The sequence below is a fragment of the Nannobrachium achirus genome, assembly GCF_963921795.1.
Source record: "Nannobrachium achirus genome assembly, chromosome: 22".
Lineage (NCBI taxonomy): Eukaryota > Metazoa > Chordata > Actinopteri > Myctophiformes > Myctophidae > Nannobrachium > Nannobrachium achirus.
The window spans coordinates 38378376-38392962 of NC_137829.1; the positions used below are offsets into that span (position 1 = coordinate 38378376).

The 14587-nt window shown below is 43.5% G+C and overlaps 1 protein-coding gene across 1 annotated transcript in view; it reads left to right on the forward strand.

The window, feature by feature from the left end:
- Window positions 1-1179: 1179 nt before the first annotated feature.
- Window positions 1180-14587, forward strand: part of hecw2a (HECT, C2 and WW domain containing E3 ubiquitin protein ligase 2a) — a gene marked incomplete at its 5' end in the record, with an annotated part of 88634 nt that continues 75226 nt past the window's right edge. The window contains 2 exons of the mRNA XM_080752892.1: window positions 1180-1558; window positions 12887-12994. Of these exons, the coding sequence (XP_080609018.1) occupies window positions 1180-1558; window positions 12887-12994 (487 nt within the window). The remainder of the gene's footprint in view (window positions 1559-12886; window positions 12995-14587) is intronic.

Consider the following 14587-nt stretch of genomic DNA (forward strand, 5'->3'; position numbering starts at 1 on the left):
TTGGTTTCGTTCCATTTGTAGTGTTAGTCCTTGAAATGATCAAGTTCAAGTCCACATAACCAGCTCTGACAGTGTTAAAAAAGTTCCAGAAACGGTTCCAAATGTGATGAAACCGATTCCTGTTCCTTGATGTTGGAGCCAGTTCAATGCCGGAATCCCAATCTTAGTGATGTGACAATAAAGTGGAATCTTAGTTAAATTTAGAACGGGTACACATTATTGTGTATCATTATTTTATGCTTTAACTATTGAAAAATAGCAGATATACAAGCTCACAGCGCGGCACCGAGTGCCGCTCTGAGAGCTTGTAGATCTGCTATTTTTGAAAAATCTTGAAAATTAGAAGTGTCTTTTGAATCCTTCTAAGATTTTTTGAAAAACCTATGTTTCTATGTCAACAATCTGGCTAGCCATCGTCAAAGAAAAGATCCTTTTCACTTAAATGGAGCTCAGTTAGTCTGTTCTTGAGAGACTACTATGTCAGTGGTTATTTCGCCACGGACCCGCATCTCAAAATATCTAGTTCCAGGGACCCCCCCAGAAGCAAAATTTTAGTTACAAATGTTCGCTTTGAAAATACATATATTCAAACATTTTCACAAATATTCACGACTTTTTCAAAAAATAGCAGATCTACAAGCTCGCGCTGTGAGCTTGTATATCTGCTATTTTTCACTGGTTAAAGCATTCAATAATTCTAGGCCTAAATGGGTTAAGGATCTCTTGAAAGCATACTGATGTCTCTCTCTCTCTCTCTCTCTCTATCTCCCTCTCTCTCTCTCTCTCTCTCTCTCTCTCTCTCTCTCTCTCTCTGTCTAGGTCCACGTTGTGCTGTGAGTTTGGAGCCGCTCGCGTTCTGACCGAATGTCGTGACCCCTCTCCTCTTTGGCGCTGCGTTCAGTGACACAGAGAGGTTCGGTCATGGCCAGGACTGTTACCAGAAGAGCGCCGGCCTCTCGGGAGCAGTGATCGACGCGCAGGGATCTGGCGTCAGCCTCCCACTCTTCAGAGAGTGAGGCTATCAGCGGTTGAGTCAACGAAGGTTCCTCAGATGAGATGACGTCGCTTTGAAGCCCAGCCCCAGCCCAATAAGACTCCTCATATCATCTGACCCCGTTGTCGGGTGGTCTCCTTATTTACCGCCCCTCCCCCCCTTGTCCTCGGTATAAGCCTGTCGCCATGCGTCCGTCCCTGGCCACCGCGGTCCTCCCGGCCCGGACCCGATCCCACAACCCGCCCAACCTGTCGGTGGGGGGCCGCGATCACCTGTCGGCGCCGCGCCGGCGCAGCCCCCACCTGCGGCACACGCTCAGCCCCGACAACCTGCGCAGCCTGGCGGAGAGGGGCGGCGCGCACTCGGACGCCGCCTCCGTCATGAGCGCGCCCATCGGCCTGTCGCGGGCCAACAGCGACACGGACCTGGTGACGTCGCAGGGCCGCTCGTCGCTGACGGCCAGCACGCTGGACTTCACCATGAACCGCGGCCAGAACCTGGTCATCTCCTGGGACATCAAGGAGGAGGTGGACGCCACCGACTGGATCGGCCTGTACCACATCGGTGAGCCCTGAAACGTAAAGATGGTGCACAGGGACAGTGTTTCTCAAAGGTTTACATTTCAAGGTCTCCCCTTAAAGGGGTCATGACATCAAAAAAATATGTATATTTTATTTATTTTTTTGCTTTTTTCATGTTTCCTGACCTCAATGAGAACATTCAACATTCAACCTTCAGTGTTTTTTCTGTAATCTGTAGTTTTTTGAATAATTAGGCTCAGAAAAGTGAGTTAAAGCTATACTGTGTAAGTTGCTCAACTAGTGGTCAATAGCGGTATAGCAAACCGTGGTCGCGTCTGCATTTTTCTCGCATCCCTCTCCGACCAGGCATTCTCCTACACCAGACCAGAGTAATGCTGTTAATGCTGTTGTTATGTTGAGGCAAGTTACAGTACTTCCTGAGAAGACGGCAAGACGCGCTGATTGGCCGGCAGTGTATGATCTGCGCTGTGATTGGCCGGTAGGGAGTCACGTATACAGAATGATGTATACAGAATGATGCAGATGACGTAATTTTGCCGGGAAAAACAGTCCCGGTCACGGCCACACGGGCTCAGTAGAACACATATAAAGAAAAGGCTTTTGGGGCTGAAATTAACAGAGTGGGTGTTCTAAAACTTTAGCGATTTAATAGTTAGGACAATTTCAAGATTTGTTTTATTAAAAAAGTTACATAGTATAGCTTTAATTTTTCTCTGGACATCATCATCATCCAGGGGAGGATGTGGTTGTAGGGGAGGGTGAATCACCCTTGATGTTACTTTCCACTGTGTTTGTATCGTTCCAATGCACCATTTACCAGTTCAGTTGTTGAGTTCCCCCTCCCCTACAACCACATCCTCCCCTGGATGATGATGCGTACGTCCAGAGGCAAATGAACCCACTTTTCTGAGCCTAATTATTCCAAAAACTACAGATTACAGAAAAAACACTGAATGTTGAATGTTAATTCTTTTGGGTGTAATTAGCCAGTAGCTATGCCCCTCCCAAAAAGCTTTTGTCCAATGCTAGCTTAGAATAACTTCCTGCTTGCCAAGGTTTGCCTTGGCAACAGCCTTGGCAAGCTGCCGGTTGCTAAGCTAGCATTGGACAAAAGCTTTTAGGGGAGGGGCATAGCTACTGGCTAATTGAGGTCAGGTAACATGAAAAAAGACACAAAATGTTATTTTTTTCATTTTTTTTTTTTATCTCATGACCCCTTTAAAGGACAACTCCGCCCTAAATCACTTCTAGGCTCATTTTCCTACTTATATTGATCCAAAATGACAGTCCATGGGGTCTATTAGGCACAAATGCCCCTGTTGTCCAGTTTCCCCAGCAGAACCCAGCAGCTCTCATAGCATAGAGTGGAGCCTATAAGCCTATCACCAGTGCTTAATTTGTGGGGGAACATGTATTTTTCTTTGCTTTATATGTTCATGTTTTTGATTTCTTGTAAATCTTTCTGATGTGGTGCTTCATAAGTGACAGTGAAACACAACAAGATTCCCTGTGATTGGCCAGTACAATCACGTTGATCTGCAGTTGTGCCGAAAGCTCACCCCAAAACATGATTTATGAGATTGTGATGGCTTGTGTGGGACAACCAAGGCATGGATGTGTTTGTAATGACAACTAGTAACACATTCATGAAAGAAAATCACTTTTGACTGCAACAAATAGTATAAAAGCAATAGGCTCCACTCTATGTTAGCTGCTGGGTTCTGCTGGGGAAACTGGACAACAGGGGCATTTGTGCCTAATAGACCCAAATGGACAGTCTTTTAGGATCAATATAAGTAGGAAAATGAGCCTAGAAGTGATCTAGGGCGGAGTTGTCCTTTAACTCTGACAGTGTCCATTTGGTTTCATTTGTATACTGTCACAGTTACAGACTTTTATGGGTCAATTTCGACCCCCATAAAGGAACTCATTAAGTCCCTGGAATTCACTTTGAGAACCACTGCCCAGAGAGATAACAAATCGTAGGGAAGATGGCGCTATTTCTCAGTCATGTTATGAACGTTTGGAATGTGTTTGAGCTTGTTTGGATGGATGAGAGGCTGGTGTGTGTGCGGACTGTGCGCGCACACACTGGATGTCGGTTACTAGAGGTGTAACGATACACTTTCAGATTTATATTGAAGGGATAGTCCCTCGACAGGGTCCCATACAAATATGAACAATAGACACATACGGACGGTACAATAATATTGTTATTGTTAACTTATTACATTTTCACCATCTGTGTATATTGTACAGATACATTCATACATAGAGAACCACTCGGAGGAAAATAGCAGATCTACAAGCTTAACAATTACAAAGTGCCTCAAGCTCAGACATCATACTCTTAGATCAGGGTAGAGTTCTCAACGGGCCTAAAAATTAAGGCCTGGCCCTAACTGCGCCCTAACTGGGCAGGCCCGAGGCCCTACCCGGCCTGACTAGTTAGCATACATTTTAGGCCCTACCTGGCCCGAAAACGTCGGGTCGGGTATGGTCGGGTCCATCATATAATAATAGTAATAAAATAATTGAGCCCGAGCCCTACCCGGCCCGACTAATTAGCATACATTTTAGGCCCTACCGTACCCTAAATGTCGGTCGGGTTCGGGCAGAATTTGAGAACTCTAGATCAGGGGTATTCAACGTTTTTCGGACCAAGAACCGTACCTCTTAGCTGAGAGAGAGATGAAGCAGGGACACCTCATTGTATAATATTGTTTTGCTGATTAAACTCTAGATATCTTCATAGACTTGTTTGGCAGCACTGTCATCAGTGTATGTTGGATTCATGTGTATTTTCAGACATTTAACCACTTAAACCCTCGTAAACTTGACCTTTCACTCTGTAGTTGATCTGCTCTTTTTCCCCCTCTGCACAAAACTTATTTGCCCAGTTTTGGGCTATAGTTCTCCTCGGAATAGGGATGCTAGGGTTCAAGTGGTTAATTTAAAATGAATTTCATATTACACAAAGATTTACAGTTTACAGTTTAGGCATTTAGCAGACGCTCTTAATCCAGAGCGTCTTACAATAAGCAAGGCAATAAATACATCGATACAATAAGAAAGGTAATATACATCAATACATCAACCTTAATACGTCAATTGCATAGAAATATCAATCTAGAAAAAAATAACGTGCAGACCAAGCACCTAATCTGTAAAAAACTTTATATAAACCCTAAGAATTCTATCTAGCTTTCATGTATTGTCATTGAGGGTAGGCGAGTGCTATGATAAGTAGGGCATTCACGAATAGTGATTTTTAGTATTCGAATGATTCGTCCTCAAAAGTATTCGAATAGTCGAATATTCGACAGGACTGGCCAAACTGTAAAATATTAAGTAAGCAAGAGGCGAACATTGTGAAAATAGCCGATCTACATGCTCACAACGCCTCGCGTTGCGAGGCGTTGTGAGCATGTAGATCTGCTATTTCCACAATATTTATCTGCGGAACCGAGTCACATTAAATGTAATACCTACAATTCCAAGTGCTTGTCAGGGTGGGGGTCCCCAGTTCAAATATGTTTATTTTGTAGGTCACTGCCTATAAAAAGGGTTGAGAACCCCTGGTATAGAGCATTAACAAATTCATCCACCAGGAGCATTGACAACTCATTCCTATGACTTCCTATCTAGCCAAGCCTAAACGATATATTTTTTAAAGAGAAAACAATAAAAAAGATAAAAAAATAAGCGAATATTCAACTTCGGTGAACAACGTCAAATAGTGACTTTGATATTCTAATATTCTAATATTTGGTGAATGCCCTAATGGTAAGTGCTATGGGCTTAGGTGGATTTGGCGGCCCACTTGTAGTATCCCTGAGGAGTCGGACCACCCTGTTGAAGAGCCCCTGTCGTAGATCAAAACAAGTAAAAACATAGGAACCTTTTAGCTTTGAACTTGCAGGAGGAGTTCGTTCAGGACCTGGGATGACCTGACACTAGTTCTTCTTTTTAAATGGTTTAGAGGCAACCAGCTGATCCCGGCTTTTCAATTTTATTTTGAGACCAGGAGGATAGTCAGGATCCTCCGATGCAAGTGGTCAGGGGCGTCACAATGGGGGGGAAAGTGGGACTGAGTTACCAGGGCCCAAGGTGGAGGGGCCTTAACTATTCTATACTTTAGCTATTGAGAAATAGCAGAGCTACAAGCTCACAGCGTAGCACCGAGTGCCCCGCTGCAAGCTTGTAGATCTGCTATTTTTGAAAAGTCATGAAAATGGTGTGCAAATCTTTGAATATGGGTGCATCTCTCCACTCCGACATGTCTCCTTTCCGACATGTCTCCATTCCGACACTAACCCTATCTCTACCCCTACCCTAAACCTTAGGCCCATGGGGAGTGTCGCCACTCCGACAATAAGAAGTCCATTTCGGAGTGGCGACATGTCGGAATGGAGAGAGCCTCCCTTTGAATATATGTATTTTTTACGCGGACATTTGTAACTCAAATTTTGCTTCTGGGGGGGTCCCTGGAACTAAATATTTTGAGATGGGGAGTCCGTGGCCAAATACATATCATTTTGGGGGTCCTTCACATGAAAAAGTCTGAGCACCGCTGACATAGAAACACAGGTTTTTTTTTCTTATCTTTTTTTGAAATATTCAAAGACTTGCACGATTGCACGACTTGTTCACGATTTCTCAAAAATAGCAGCTCTACAAGCTCGCAGCGCGGCACCGAGTTAAAGCACAAGATAACGGGTAATAATGCGTTCCCAGTCTAAATGGGTTAAACCCCCTCCTCCCCCTATGAAGAACATTCATGGGGGGGCCCCGCAGTGAATCCTCGTACCCAGGGGCCCAGAATTCGTTGCGACACCCCTGCAAGCGGGTCGATACTGAAACCCAAGCTCCGCACCACCGAGGCCCAAAGGCTGAGTCAACGGGCGTGTACGATAACACACACACCATCACAAAACTACACACGCCTGGGGGAGGGGGGGTCTCCAATAATGCCTGCTAATCCTGCTTAGGGACAGTTATTTGACAGGAAGGAAAATAAATTGACCCACATGCCTGAAGAAGAGTTGCTGTCGCAACGCTCCCCAAACAAAATGTGTCCATCCCAGTGAAAAACAATATGCCCATTGTGCGCAGCCCTGGCATTATTTGTTGTTGACAACATTTTTTTTTTCTTTTTTTTTAGGCGAGTCGGGTCAAATAAAACCTTAACCCTGTCTACAGTACTTCGTTCACCAAGGTCACCACAGGGGTCACTCGTTATGGCACGCCCAGAAACTGTGCCTCTATAGCAGGGGTGCCCACACTTTTTTGACCTGAGAGCTACTTTTAACATGACCAGCTCGACATGATCTACTACCCACCAAAGAAATTACCTGAGGGGGCTTTGGTATAATGGCACTGGCGTTACGTATAAAACAACGCGATTGTAATGAGGGAAAATACTTCATCCCATTCTGTATGGAAGTGATAGGTTTCTCTTGAACTCTTGAAAACAAAGCATTGCATTGGGAGGTTTGACTACTTTAGAAGCCATGAAGGGAGCTGGCAGGCCCTTCTTGATGTCAATCAATCAAGCCACCTTAATTCAAGTGATAGGTGCCAAAAAGAGGGGTTTCGCAATGTTTTAATTATATTTGTTTAGGGCTAGGGCATGTCATGATTGTCATGTGGTCTACCTGCACAGCCTTTGTGATCTACTGGTAGATCACAATCTACCTTTTGGGCACCCCTGCTCTATAGGGTTCATATGGTTAAAGGGTCTACACCATGAATTTACATTTTTCCAATTTTTATGTATTTTTTTGGTGTGCCACCAGCACATTCTATCCTCACAAAGTCCTATTTCTGACCATTGTGTCTGTCTCAGTTTATGGGCTGATCTATGTAACCACGTCTCAGAACGGGCTGTCTGATTTTAGGTCCGATTGTGACATCACAATCGGACCTACTGCTACTGCTGTGCTGAGTGGGGGTGGGGAGGGGCGGGCAGGCCTGAGAAGGAGGCAGGAGGAACTGGGAGAGGGTTGGGGAGGGGTGGGCAGGCCTGCTGAGCAGGAGGTGGGGAGGAGTGTGGGGCCAAAACTGGCTCAATAGCGCAGTCCTCCCACTCAGGACAAGGTGGTCCTGCAGCTGGACATGCTCTGAAAGCCAGGCAGAAATGACAGGGGCTCTGTATTCAGGAGTGGTAATTTAGCCTCAAACCTTTTGAAAAACATTTTTGGGACACAAACAATGTTATATAAATTATTTATAAATGCATGGTGTAGAACCTTTAACTGACAGATCATCACATTATACAGCAGGCAGGCAGTGGTGCCATTGTAAGGGTGCTGTCGATATTTAGACATAACATTTGTTCTACGTCCCAGTATTTCAACGCAGGTGAATGTTAACCTGGTGAAAAGCTAACCTGCAGACGCTGGTGAATGTTAACCTCTATGCCTAACCCAAACCCTAACCTCAGTAACCCTGACGCTGGTGAGTAGCTAACCTGCTGTAGTCAAAGTATTGACAAATAGAAACAGTGAGATTTCACCCCATTGTAAATGCACAAACATAACAATTAAGATTTCCGTGCAAACAAGAAGCTTTCTTTGTACGAGTGTCTTGTTTCTTAAGACAGAACTAGATTAAGTCGTCCTTGATCTCTCATCAGGTAAATCAATACATCAATTAAACCCACGTTGACCTCTAGTTCTTTCTTTTTTTACGGTTTGGATCTGATGGCTCGTTAACCTCTACAGTTTGTGTGTGTGTGTGTGTGTGTGTGTGCGTGCGTGTGTATGTGTGTGTGCAGGGGTGTCACAAGGGGGGGAAAGTGGGACTGAGTTACTAGGGCCCAAGGTGGAGGGGCCTTAATTATTTTATACTTTAGCTATTGAAAAATAGCAGATATACAAGCTCACAGCACGGCACCGAGTGCCGCGCTGTGAGTTTGTATTTTTGAAAAGTCGTGAAAATGTGTGCAAATCTTTGAATATATGTATTTTTAAGGGAACATTTGTAGCTCTCATTTTGCTTCTGTGGGGTCCCTGGAACTAAATATTTTGAGATGGGGGTCTGCGGCCAAATACATATCATTTTGGGGGTCCTTCACATGAAAATGTTTGAACACCATTGACATAGAAACATAGGTTTTAAAAGGATTTAAAATATAAGACTTGCAAAAATGATCGCGATTTTTCAAAAATAGCAGATCTACGAGCTCGCTGCTGTGAGCTTGTATATCTGCTATTTTCCAATAGCTAAAGCACAAAATAATGTAATAACTTAATAGAGCAGTGAAGTTTGACATCATATACACATATACCTGGTTTGCAGTTTTCTTCCCCCCATTCTGAATTCCCCATGGACTTTTTTCATATCGCATCATATAAGAACTGTGTTCCAAAAAAAACAAATGATCTCAGCGGTTTGACTCATATGGATATGAAGAATCAACTGATGGTGAGAAAACACTAATGTTACTGTCACAGAATTAGTTACATTTTCACCAGAAACAGACTGTATCAAACATGACCATACAGAGCCACCTCGCCGACAATATCACGCAGACAGTTTATTTATTTTTGGACCACAATGCTTATTTCAGACGATTTTAAGATGACTCAATGTTATTCTCCATAGAGAAATGACTTCCGTGGAACCGGGGGATGAGCGAGTCACGCCATGACTTGACTACTCTATATTGCGTTCCCAGTCCCTCCCCCTTATGAAGAACATTCATGGGGGGCCCGCAGTGAATCCTTGTACCCAGGCCCAGAATCTGGTGCGACACCCCTGTGCGTGTGTGTGTGTGTGTGGGGGGGGGGCGGGGGGGTTTGTAGGGATGGTCTGCAAGGAAGTCGTGACATGGCGCCGGATCTCTGATTATTGATCAGGATGCCAGCAACACTTCATTACCTGGCCCAGGGTCCTATCCACTGGGGGCTTACTCCACGCACACACACATGCACACACACACACGCGCGTACACACACACGCGTACACACACACACGCACGCACGCACACACCTGAATGCATGCTGACACGAACTCAATGCATATACACTAAAGCACACGTGCACATACCGTACCTGTATGCGTATACACACATACTGTAGCACTCAGGCTTGGCAGTTGGCACCTGGCCATGCACGCACGCATGAGCACACACACAAGCACACACACAAACACACACACACGCACAAATGCGCGCGCGCACACACACACACACACACACACACACACACACACACACACACACTGGCAGGTCATCTCAGTCGGGTGCTTCATTACTCTGCAGGGTGTAAAACTGCTACGTGCAGCGGAATTCCCTCTATAACGTCCCTCCCCTCCCCCCCCTCCCCCCTCCTCCTACTCCCTGTGAGTTTGGTGTTTTTGTCCTTTGTAGTTTTGGAGGTTGTGGGGGAGTTATTTTTGGGAGCAGATTTCACTGATTCCAGGAAAACTCGACGAGGAGGATAACACACTGCGCTTTTTGGGTGGCGGTGGGGGAGTCGAGCTCAGCGGAGTGAAAGAGAGCCACGCTGGGAACAGACGCTGCTCGCTTACAGCGCAGCAAAGGCGTTAAAAGTCAATTTGAATTCAGGTCAAATTGTGTCGCCTTGTGACACGAGAGCTTTGGTGTAAGGCAGGTAGTCTTAACCCATTTAGGCCTAGAATTATTGAATGCTTTAACCAGTGAAAAATAGCAGATATACAAGCTCACAGCGCGGCACCGAGTGCCGCGCTGCGAGCTTGTAGATCTGCTATTTTTGAAAAAGTCGTGAAAATGTGTGCAAATCTTTGAATATATGTATTTTCAAAGCGAACGTTTGTAACTCAAATTTTGCTTCTGGGTGGTCCCTGGAACTAGATATTTTGAAATGGGGGTCCGTGGCCAAATAAATATCATTTTGGGGGTCCTTCACATGAAAAGGTTTGAGCACCACTGACATAGTAGTCTCTCAAGAACAGACTAACTGAGCTCCAGATAAGTGAAAAGGACCTTTTCTTTGACGATGGCTGGCCAGATTGCTGACATAGAAACGTAGGTTTTCTCCAAAGATCTTAGAAGGATTCAAAAGACACTTATAGAATCGGGTCAAAATTCTAATTTTCACGATTTTTCAAAAATAGCAGATCTACAAGCTCGCAGCGCGGCACTCGGTGCCGCGCTGTGAGCTTGTATATCTGCTATTTTTTTATATTTAAAGCATAAAATATTGCGTCATAATGTGTTCAGGCCTAAATGGGCCTTAATTCTTTTTCAGGCCAAGGAGCCCATAGTGATGAAGCAGGGACCCGTCACCTAGGGCTGTCACGATTATGACATTTTACATGACGATTAATTGTCACTCAAATAATTGCGAATAACGATTTGATTGTGTTTTTGTCGCTGCAATTAGATTTCTGTTTGGCTTTTAGGCTTTGAAGTTGCACGTGGTAGATATGACACATAACCTAAATATACAAGGGAATGACTGACATATTTGACAAGTTTATACTTCAAAAAGAACATTGCTAGTGGAAATAGCCAATCTACGAGCTTGCGATGCAACACGTTGTGAGCTTGTAGATCTGCTATTTCCACTGTGTGTGTGTGTGTGTGTGTGTGTGTGTGTGTGTGTGTGTGTGTGTGTGTGTGTGTAGAGGTGTACATAGATTTCCCCCCCACCCTTATCAACTTGGGCTAAGAAGGTGCGTTTGCATTGTTAATTTAATTAACCATGAAAACGGTACGACATTTTGCTTTTGCAAACGATATAGCAGGTCATTGCAAATTAAAATCTATTTTTATGTTTGCTTGTGCATAAACTGAACTTTGTTTTATTTAAACCATAAGCTCTTAAACCCTTGAACATTTCTGCTTATAATGGCATGCCCACACTAGAAAGAATAGGGACACAAGGTTGAAAGTGTCTAAAATTGGGACATATCAGCTGCATAATTGCTGCAAAAAATTGCTGACGTATCAGCCAGACTGATATATTGGTTGGGCTCTAGAAATAAGGTGCAGAGAGACAGAGAGAGAGAGAAGAGAGAGAGGGGGATTTATTACCAGATTATGACCAGATTAAGAAGAATAAAAATGATCTTAAATACTCTACAAGAGGATTGGTTTCTTCTTTGCTAATGTGACAGTAGGGAATGTCAAGGAGATGATAGTTGAGATTAACACCACACTGGATAATATCTCATCTCTTGTGTTTAAGGTGTATCGCTTATATATAGCTATTAAACAAATCTACCAGTCACTAGAGCAGTGTAGATTTCCCATTGAAAACATGTCAAAACCACTTCAACAAACCCCAGTATCAGAACTCCTTATGAAAAAGGTAAATGGCCAAAGAATAACTATAAAAAATCCGACTTGGGAATTAGAATGTTCCCCGGTTCAATCCTTAGCTCCCCCTGGGTTAGTGTCGAAGACTAGTGCTCTTGAGCAAAACACTGAAGGTTAAGCCCCTAGCAGCTAACTGCTCCCAATGAGCAGGTTGGTGCCTAGCATGCTTTCCTCTGCTGCCTGTGTTTCAATTCAATTCAACGCAGCAACATGACATAATCGATTATCGATAATCGAAGCCTAAATATAATTATAACATAAATATAATACTGTATATAATAATTCAGTATAATAATTCTAAATAAAATATGTTGTTCAGTATACATGACTGTTTATAACGACTGATGAAGAATTTGCCACGTTGTGCAGTAATATAGAAAAGTGTGATGCATCGCAATGCATCGTAGAATTGAATCGAATTGAATCGTTGCCTGGTGAATTGTAATCAAATTGAATCGTGACGGTAGTGCCAATGCATGAATGTAATGATGCTCATTGTAAAGCACTTGGGATGAAAGCGTGGTTTAAATGCACTAGTTTACCATTTGCCATGTTAGATGCCATGTAGAAACCACTTCACAGAGTGTGCACGGGTGTTTGGTTATGCTGGGTGAAGGTTGGGGGTGAAATACAGACAACAATTAGACAGCTACTGTACACCTCAGGGACGTGCTGGCCATTGGGAAAAGCGGGACAACTCCCACACAACGCCTCGCATCGCGAGGCGTTGTGTGCTTGTAGATCGGCTGTTTTCACTAGTTTAAATAATTTTTAAAATGATAAATACAAAACAAACGGTTTTGGACATACAAGGTTTTCACCCGACAACGACGAAATATAAATCATGTACAGTAATTGGCCCACTGGCTTGTCACTTGTCATGATCTGAAATGGCAAATCTTTGAGTAGCAGCAGCGCAATGCGGGCCTCTCCAACTCTTTTTCCCGGGCTGAATCAGGGGCCCACCACGTCCCTGCCTACACATGTTCCTACGTACTGTACGCACAGCAGTAACAGATTGTAATCTCATCGTTCCTACAGATGAAACCAGTCCGTCCAACGTGTGGGATTGTAAGAACCGAGGTGTGAACGGAACCCAGAGGGGACAGATTGTCTGGAGACTAGAACCTGGTCCATACTTTATGGAACGTAAGTTAACAGACACATACAATGGGTGGTTTCTTAAACTATGGATGTCCGATATTATTGGCAGATAATGGCATGAAAAATCGGAAAATGTCTGTATGTTCTTTTTTTATGCATGTTATTTTACCTTGACAAAACTAATCTACAGCAGAAGAATCAATTTGTTTGTTTTACTGTTTGAACTGATTAATAAGACGTATTTTGCTATGTGTCGTGTACACATACAGCACCTGTACAACCACTTCCACTTCACTAACAATATCACTGCATTATATTTGATTTATTTGATATTTATATTAACTATTAGCTATATGTGAGCTACAAGCTCACAGCGCCTCGCGATGATCTTGTAGATCAGCTTTTCTTATCTTATATTATTTGGCAATTTGGCATTAAAAGACAACACCGGACTAAGTAACATATACAGGGTAGGCTCATTTTCCTGCTTTTATGTTGATCCCAAATGGCTGGCCATGGGGTCTACAGTATTTGGAGAAATGCTCCTGTCATCCAGTTTCCCCAGCAGACCCCAGCAGCCCTAATAGCATAGAGTGAATTCCATAAGCATATTGCTACTTGTTGTGCCAACCCCGAGTTTCCCGAGTTTGGGCCGTTTTTGAAGATTTCTTTTTTTTTTCAACATTTTTTTTTCAAAAATGTTTTTTGGACCTCCAGAAATGTGTTAGGCATGATCGCGATCGCGATATTGCATGTTTAACCCCCATACCAACCCATTCTTTCAAACATGGCAGCCATGTTTGTTTACATCTGAAGAAAACATAATGGCTGATAAATCATGAATGCCTGAACGGATTTCCAAGCGGATTTTTTCGTTTGAAAGCTGTGAACAGTGGGCACACACGTGGTGCATCATCTAGGCATGGGCGTGCACGATCCGTGCACTATAAATTACATGGAAGTCTATGGAGACCATGGCATCGCGGGACATTGAAGAGAAAAAATCATAGCAACATAAGTGTTAAGCAGTCATTTTAAGCTGACATTATTATTTTATGAATCTGCTTTTAGTTGTCATTACACATGCATCCGTGCCTTGGTTGTCCCACACGAGCCGCCTTAATCTGCTGTTATATGTTTTGCCAAGTCCTGGCAAAGATGCACTGTGATTGGCCAGTACAGTCACTTTGATTGGTAGTTGTGCCAAACGCTCACCCCAAAACATGAGACTGTTATGGCTCGTGTGGAACAACCAAGGCATGGATGTGTGTAATGACAACTAATAAAAAAAAAAGTATCAATATGCTTATGAACTCCACTCTTTGCTATGAGGGCTGCTGGGGTCTATTGGGGAAACTGGACGACAGGGGAAAATAGACCCCATGGCCAGTCAATATAAGTAGGAGAATTAGCCTATTTGTTATTTAGTCCAGAGTTGTCCTTTAATTGTATGGTCCTAATTTGGTGTAAATGATTCATAATTCATTGTGCTGAAGTACAGAAGTAGTACACTGGTGACAGGTTATGTTTGACGATGCTATTCTCATCTCTCTATTGTAAGCTCTTTCCACAGTATATTCTATTTTTGGATGCTGAAATGACCCCATTTAAAGTCTGATCTATTTTTGAAAGATTCTC